Below are 8,794 nucleotides of genomic sequence, written 5' to 3'. Positions count from 1 at the left end.
CGACGGCGTGGCGAGCGGCGGCAATGGCGGCGAGTAGCTAAGGGACGCGCGTGAAGCAGAAGAGAGGGGGGAAAGGAAGGAGAGCTCACGGAGAGCCTGCAGGGGTGCATAGCGGGCTCGAGGACGGCTCGGAGGCGGCAAATCGAACGGCGGCGTCTGATGACCAACACGGAGGAAGACGGGTCGATGGCGGTGCTTGATGGCTTTCCTGCTCGAACTTGAGGGCGGAGACGACGTGGAGGAGCCTGGTGGAGCTCCTGGACATGCTCGCGCGGCTCGGGATGGCTCCTGGCCATGAAGAGGAAGCCGGCGAGGCGATGGCCGTGCGGCTGCGAGCGGTTGAGCAAGGGAGAGTGAGCGTGGGGGTGCGACGGGGAGGACTGCGAGGTGGAGCGAGTGCAGGGGAAACCCTAGAGGCCATGGGGCATTCTTATCCGCTCCCGCAACGCTACAGTGCGCGGAGCCGAGTGCTCGGTGGGCATTGCGCGGCCTTTCCAGGGCGTGACGGGAGGTAGGGGAAAGGCAAGCTCTGGTGGGCTGGGCCGCACTGTAGCCACGGCTGGGCCAAGTGCATAGTGCCCCTTTGCTCTTTTTCTTTTTCTGTTTCTTCAACTCTTTCTGTTTTGTATTAAGTAGAACCACCAGATGATTTTTGTAAATGGTGAAAAGCGTCACATAAATATAAGGTGATATTTTGGGCTACCACAAAAAGTTTGGGGGCTATTGGAATTCATTCAAATTATGTTTGCACTTAAATGAGGCTAAAATGGTGCTATTTGGTCCTCTTTTAATTTCCAGGGGCAATTTGGGGTTTTTGGTGATGTTTTTTTTCTTAACCTTAATTACATATGGATTATTTACAAAATTATGAACTATTTTGCTTGCAAGTTTGAAGATGTAATTAATTGACTTGCATTTGAAAATTGAATTTGAATTTGGTTTTTATCAAGTGACAATTTGGCTTAGTAAAGTATGATGACATGGCATAATTACCATGGGTTCACTGTAGCTAATCACTGGGGGTGTTACACCGGCGGACATGCCGAAGGATCCGAGCATCACGCTCGCTCGGAAGATCAGCTCGAAGACGCGACAAACTCGTCGTGTCAAAGTGAAGGACGCAAAGGAGGAGAAGCTCAAGAAGTGGTTGGCCACCGGTGGGCCTGGTGGTGGCGATGGGCGTGGAGGTCGTGGCGGACGAGGCGGTCGGCGCGGCCGTGGCGGACGCCGCCAGACAGGCGCGCCCAGAGTACAGACGGCGTCGTGGCCAGAGACTTACAAGACTCCGTACTACTACGCCGCCAAGCAGCTCGGATCCCCCGCCAGTATGGTGCCTTACATCGTTGACGTTAACACAACGCCGCTCTTCTAGTATTCTTCGCCTCAGCTCCTCCGGGCGCGGACAGCGGGCGGGGAGCAAATGGATGCCCACGAGTTGTTCACTGCAATGCCTAAATCGGGGGAGCCGGCGTACGACGTGGACATGGTGATGCTCGACATCATCCACGACAGAGGCGAGGGAGGAGGAGGGGCTATGACCTATGAGGATGGTCATGTGGAAGACTCGGATCCCACCCAATCCGGGAACTACTAGCAGTAGCAGTCCTACACCCAGACCGGCGATGGCACACAGCAAGAACAACATTGGGCAGCTGAAGAGCAGCAACCAGAGGCGAGGGAGGAGGAGGGCGACGATGACGAGATGATCCGGATGATACAGCCCGCGATCCGAAGAAGAAAGGTAGAGGAGAAAACTTCAACATGCGGGAGGACGAGCTGTTGTTCGATGCATGAAGCAAAAGGGCACAACATTTTGAAGGAACATTCACACAGCTAACAAAACAAAACTGGCCCCTTGCTTTTACAAAGAGAACCACAACCAGCTGGTGAAAATCTCAATCCGGTCCCTAGCATCTTCCACACGGACAGAGCCTTGTCATCACCGGGGACAGCACCTGGCATCGCCCCATAGACTCCTCGTCGAGTAAACAACTTAGAAGAATGCTTAATCCGTGCGCATTCGTAGTTCCGTTAGGTTCTAGCGCAGCGTCGGACGTGACCGGCTGATGGCGCTTGGGTTCCGACTTCCGATCGATCCCTAGACGCAAAAGAAAAGGCGACAAGGTCCAGAAGGCCAGGATCAGCCACAAGCTTAGAGCATCTCCAATAGCCGTCTAACGCGCCGCGCGCTAAAAACTAATTTGCCGTGCGCGCTTCGCCTGGTTTTGCGCGGCCTGCAGCGGTGGCTCCAACAGCCGCGCTAAAATGCAGCGCGCACGCCGCTCCAGCAGCGCGTAAAAAATGCAGCGCGCGTGACTTGCCGGGGCATTGCATATATTGCATTTTGGACACAAAATGAATTTCAAACATTCAAAATACAATGAACATGACATATAAATTTCACACAAACAAGTTGATTAATAAAAGTTCATGCTCATGGATTCAAAATCATGCCCACAAGTTTATCTAACCAAGTTCAAAATGCAAACCAAGTTCATGACACAAACGAAAAACACATCTCAAGCCTCGTCCTCGTCTTCGTCCTCATCTTCGGAAGACGATTCTTCCTCCTCCGAAGATGATTCTTCCTCCTCCACCTCATCGCGCACCGCATCACGTGAAGCTCCGACGGTGTTGGCAAGATCTTCAACGGCATCTTCATGGGAATGCGTGTGAGGAGGCACATCGGAAGACATTCCGCCCATGGCGGCCGGAGGTGCACCCATGCCTCCCATGAGATAAGCAAAACTCATGCCTCCCATGGCGGCCATAGCGTCGGGGGGTGCTCCAAAGCCACCCATGCCTGCCATGGTCTCCATGGTAGCTCCAAAGCTACCCATGGCACCTAAACCGCCCACGGTACCTCCGAAGCCACCCATGCCTCCCATTGCGCCAAGGCCACCGCCACCCATTGCGCGAATCATGGCTCTTTTTTGGATCAAGACTTCTTCACGGGAAAGATTGACAAACTCCTTTTGCGCCTCATTGAGGTTAGATGTGTCCAAGAAGAACAAGTGCTTCTCCCATTCCAACAATTTAGTTCGCTCCTCATTGCTCACCTTCCTCTCCTCCAAAGCCACCTTCCTCTCCTCGGCCGCCACCCTCCTCTCCTCGGCCGCGGCATCTTGGTTCCTTGCCATTTTCCTCACCTCGTTGGCTTCTTTTCTTGCCTTCACAATAGCTTCCATAGCATTTTTGAGCTCATCATCTCCTTTCCTCTTCTTCTTTTCTGTTTTGTCTTTCTTGCACCCATCTGGTCGTTTTGGCTTCGAGTATGAAACCGAGTTGGGTGTGGGGCTTCTCTTGCCGTCATCACTTGATGCATCATCCTCCTCCTCATCATCATCATTCAACTCAATTGTTCGCTTGCGTTTGTTGCTCAAATGCAAATCATCCAAATCTTCACGCTTCTTCCATTTCTCATCATCCTTCAACACTTCATGGCAATGAGGCAAGGTAAAGATCCTTCCTTTCTTGATCTTCCCCTTCTTGGTTTTCCTCTCCTCTTCTTTGAACAAGTTTTGTGCAATGTGGTACTACATGAAAACAAAGCAAGTTAGCACTTCGAACACCAACAACAAGTATGATGAACATGTATGAAATGCCACTTACTCTATCATCCTCATTTGTGCCACTTGGGTTCAACTTGTCAACCGCTTTTTGACAGGCCGCCCACCTTTGACAATCCGAGTTGATTGTCGACCACCGGGACCGAAGTGATCTCTCGGAGCGGTCAATTCCACTCACGTTGCGAACATCAAAGTGTTCTTTCATCCGCCCCCAATAAGCATCTCTACTTCCGCCCCCAATAAGCATCTCTACTTTGATCACCTCCAACGGATGGATCCCTCGACATTTGCAACCAAGTATTGCATAGTAAGATGTCATCGGCGTTGGTGTAATTGCCGGCTCTTCCTTTCGGCGCGTCGACAATGCCCTCACCATCCTCGTCCACCTCGAACTCATGGTCTTCAAAATGCATGTCATTGGCTTAAGACCAATGCAAATTGTTGGAGCCAACACCCATAGTTGACATGTATGCATCATCGTTGACACTACAAAATATGTAGAACAATGCAAATAAGCTATCTATATGGAATTATGGATGCATTCAAAAAATAACAAGAAAAGAAAAGTTGGAAAAAAATTCTACCTTTGGGGCATATCGTCGAACACGTTGTGCGCGTCGGCGGCCGGCTCAACGAGTGAGCTCGCCGGCGCTTCGGTAGCCGCCGCGCCGGTCACATGCCCTGCAAGCTTCTTTCTCCTCGCCTTCGAGGTGCCGGAGCCGTCCGCCGCCTTGTTCTTCTTCGCGGATGTCTTGCCCTTCTTCGGCCGCGCCGCATTGGGGAGCTTCGAGGGGGCGGCGGCGGCACGGGACGGCGCCGGCGCGACGCCACCCGCCGTCGTGGTCATCCGCGGCGGCATGAAGAGGCCGCACGCGAGGCCGATGCTCGGAGGAGCTCCGGCGGTGGCGAAGCCAACGCTTCCCGCGCTAGGGTTTCCGGCGGCGGCGGCGGGGGTAGGGGTCGCGGCTGTAGGATGGGGTGAGCAGGGTGCCGGCGCCGGCGCGCGCGGGGCGAAGGTGGCGGGGAGGAGAGAGTGCGGCGCGAGCGCTCGTGTGTGCAACTACATATGCCGCGCGCGCGGTTATTGTGCGCCCGCTGGAGCTTGTCTACAGGTTACGCGCGCTAAAATGACAAAATTTGCAGCACGGCGCTTGTTTAGCGCGGCTGTTGGAGATGCTCTTAGCCTATATGAGTTCTCCACAACTCTCCGAAACAAATGCCAAGATGGTCATAGCATAGCACACTAGCAAAGCGTGATTCACGCCTCAGCAAGAAAAAGCAAGACGTCCCATGGAGATGCAAAGGGTGGCCATCGTCGGCGCCGGCATGAGCGGCCTCACGGCGTGCAAGCACGTGCTTGAGCGCGGCTTCCGGCCCGTCGTGTTCGAGGCCGAGGCGGACGCCATCGGCGGCGTGTGGGCGCACACGCTCGCCTCGACGCGCCTGCAGACCCCACGGCCGCAGTACGAGTTCACGGACTTCCCGTGGCCGCCGGAGGTGCCGGAATTGTACCCGAGCCACGACCAGGTCATGGAGTACCTGCGCTCCTACGCGCGCCACTTCGGCGTGCTAGAGTGCGTCAGGTACGGCAGCCGGGTCACCGCTCTGGAGTACTCCGGCGCCGTCAACGAGGAGGAGATGATGGCGTGGGAGCAGTGGGCCGGCAACGGCGAGGCGTTCGGCAGCGGTCGAGGCGAGTGGCGCATCACCGTGCAGCACGGGGACGACGTCGAGGTTTGAGCAAGATCACTATCTAAGTTCAAATTTGGTACCTCACCTCCAAGACGAGGCATTCTCGATCGTTCGCGTGCCACTATGCTTTATTTTTGTTCCTTGTGCCATCCACGTTGTAGTCAAAAGCAAAGCTGAAACTAGAAACGCAAAGCAACCAGATGCAAAAAAAAAAAATTGCGGGGAACCAGATGCAAATTAAAACGGATAAACCACCCGTTGCCGCGGAAATTTATAACAATGAAATCATCAAAAATAAAATTAGAATATATGAGAATAATAGTGTACCACATTCTCGCCATATGAAACATAGCAAACCTAGCGGTAAAAATAAATGGTGGCCGTTGGGACATCGATCCTGGAAATATGCGGTCTAGGTTAACGAGCGCCAAACTACCTTGAGCGTGCGGAATGGTGGCCTGCTGCCCAGCGAAACCTTCCAAAGTAGCCGCGACGGGGATTTTGGCACAGTCGTGCTTCTGGATGCTCTGGCTTGAGCGAAACGGCATGGTCTTCCAAGCCTCAAGCACCATACCCCAGTTCTGCGGCCGAAAAAGCAATTTGGATCAGTGGGCAACGGATGGCGGTGGTCAGCGGCGGCACAGTGGGCATGGCGGTGATGTGCTGACACTTTATGGAAAGTGTTACGGGTCAACTTCTCCTAAATGTACAGGAAGTTGGGCAGATTATATGAGATCTCGATTTATTGGAGCATTATTTTTGCCCAACTTTTCTTACACTAGATACTATAACTTTATGGATATGGAATCGTTGAAGATACTCTAAACATGCATATATGTTTTCCCTAATACTAAATTATATCCTTTTCTGAAAAAAAATGTGGCTAGACTCAACGGTTTGCCTAACGTCGACCTTTTGTGGCATATAGACACCCGTGGCCGACTTTGTAGTGCTATGCGTTGGACGGTACAGCGGCATCCCAAACATTCCAACTTTCCCACCGGCGAAAGGGCCAGAGGCCTTTAATGGCACGGTGATCCACTCCATGGATTACTCCAACATGAACGATGCAAAAGCCACTGAGCTCATCAAAGGCAAGCTCGTCACCGTCGTCGGCTACCAAAAGTCTGCTCTCGACATCGCCACAGAGTGCGCAAATGTGAATGGTTCGACACATCCTTGTACAATGATTGTTCGGACAAAGAGATGGATCATCCCTGACTTCTATACTTGGGGTGTCCCCGTTCCTTTCTTGTGCTTCAATCGCTTGTCCGAACTACTAGTTCACAAGCCAGGAGAGGGGCTGCTCCTTAGCCTGTTGGCTACCTTCTTGTCACCCTTGGTACGTATATAATGGCCACTGTATTTCTTTATATAGTCCTCCTTGAGTCACTTATTTTGGGACGGAGGGAATATAAAATAGCTCCCAAGGGCTCTTTTTTATGCATTAATTTAATTTGATCAGAGATGGATACTGTCAAAGTTTGTGGAGAGCTACTACATGTGGGCGGTGCCCATGAGGAAGCATGGCATGGTGCCGGAACACAGCTTCTTCCAAGCTCTCAGCTCATGGCTGATTGCAATAATGCCGGACAAATTCTACGACAAGGTGGAGCAGGGAAGCATTATCCTCAAGAAAGCAAACGAATTTAGCTTCTGCAAGGAAGGTGTCATTGTACAAGGCGAGCCCGCGCCGATCAAGAGCGATGTCGTGATCTTTGCGACCGGGTACAATGGGGATCAGAAGCTCAGAGAGTTGTTCACCTCACCTCTGTTCAGAGAGATCGTTGTTGGCACGCCAGCTACTGCGGTCCCTCTCTACAGGTTCCTTTCAACCCTTTCCCTTTCATTTTAGTCAACTGAACTAGTTGATACGTACTATATCAATGCAGCACAATTAACTAACCATAGTTCTTACGGAATGTGACAGGCTATGCGTTCACCCCAGGATTCCTCAGCTAGCAATCGTTGGCTACTCTGAGAGCATGGGAGATCTACACACCTCGGAGATACGGTCCAAATGGCTGGCGCATTTCCTTGATGGGGGATTTTGTTTGCCTGCCATAAGATCAATGGAGGAAAATGTGAAGGAATGGGAGGCATACATGAAACGCTACTCGGGCGACTACTTCCGTCGATCTTGCGTTGCTTCTATCGGTATCTGGCACAACGACCAGCTGTGCAAGGACATGGGCTGTGAGCCTAGGAGGAAGAAGGGATTTCTGGCTGACTGGCTGATTCCCTATGAACCTGTAGATTATGCAGGTGTCAATCTGAGGAACTAGAATAATAACCAATTGTTTGTATTTCTGACGAACTGCGTCAAACTAGCGGTGGCTGCTGCAACATTGAAAGATTATCCCTTTGCATACTTTATTGTTGTCGTGGAAGTAGCCCAGCTAATAAATAAAATCGTGCTTATTCACCAAAGGCTAGTCCAGCGACATGTTTCTCGTTGAGTTGGCTTAAATGATGGAATTGTTATATTCTTAAGCCGCAGCTTTGAAGACTACCCATAGCCGAAAATACAACTATGAACCTGAGAGCATGCGCATCCGAATTGAAAGATGAAATAAAATAGTTAAATACTCCCTCCGTTCCTAAATAATTTCTTTTTAGATATTTCAATAAATGACTACATACGAAGCAAAATGAGTGAATCTACACTTTAAAATATGTCTACATACATAGTCCATTTGAGATGGCTAGAAAGACAAATATTTGGGAACGGAGGGAGTATTTTTAAAACCATTTTGCCGGGCGAGCCAACCATGGATTATGTTGACCTGTCATGGTCGTGTTTTGCCGGCGAGCCAACCATGGATTACGTGGAAGCAGCCCAGCCAATAAATATAATCATTCTTTATCCACATACTGGTCTACTGAACTAGTATTTTGTATTTCGGATCGAGTTGCCTCGTCGACCTTTTTTTTTCAAATCAAGAGCTTCATTAATTAAACAGTATCATTACTCTTTCCACATGCAATCAATTACTCCCTCAGTCCCATAATATAAAATGTTTTTTAAGCTAAACTAGCTTGCAAAAACATCTTATATTATAAACAAAGGAAGTAAAAAACTAAAAATATAGTTGATCCATAAACATCTACGCCTACTAACAGATGCCTGCTTAGCACAAAGGTGCATGTGCCCCAATATTAGCTTCATGCCCAACAAAATTGAACTGGAAAGAAGCTAGATTGCTGCTAAGCTCTTTGATCTCATGAAGAATTGATGCTATCTCCGATCTTCCATCCATCCTCGTCCTCCACAGCCTGACAACTTCAATAGCATCCGTCTCAAAAATTATGTTTCTGATGCCAAGATCACATGCAACTTTGAGCCATGTCCGGCAGCAAAAGCATCCATGATCAGCGCACTTGCAGCTCTTCCGTACTAAATTGCTTGTCCTCTGATCAAGGCACCTGTATGGTCATAGCGAACGAGCCCCGGATTCCGAGCTGAGAAGAAAACTAGCATCTACATTCATCTCCAGACTTCCTTCTTGAGGAGGCTGCCACTTCGGCTTCTC

The 8,794-nt window shown here is 50.6% G+C and overlaps 1 protein-coding gene across 1 annotated transcript; it reads left to right on the top strand.

Annotated features, from left to right (window-relative positions):
• The first annotated feature begins 4,787 nt into the window (after window positions 1-4,787).
• LOC109774790 (probable flavin-containing monooxygenase 1) lies at window positions 4,788-7,684 on the top strand. Its single transcript, XM_020333549.4, has 4 exons — window positions 4,788-5,303; window positions 6,190-6,603; window positions 6,727-7,085; window positions 7,192-7,684. The coding sequence occupies exons 1-4, from the start codon at window positions 4,860-4,862 to the stop codon at window positions 7,544-7,546; spliced, it is 1,572 nt and encodes a 523-aa protein (XP_020189138.1). The 5' UTR covers window positions 4,788-4,859; the 3' UTR covers window positions 7,547-7,684.
• The last annotated feature ends 1,110 nt before the right edge of the window (window positions 7,685-8,794 follow it).

Source organism: Aegilops tauschii, chromosome 5, assembly GCF_002575655.3.
Source record: "Aegilops tauschii subsp. strangulata cultivar AL8/78 chromosome 5, Aet v6.0, whole genome shotgun sequence".
Taxonomy (NCBI): Eukaryota; Viridiplantae; Streptophyta; class Magnoliopsida; order Poales; family Poaceae; genus Aegilops; species Aegilops tauschii.
This window is presented reverse-complemented; position numbering and strand designations above follow the sequence as displayed.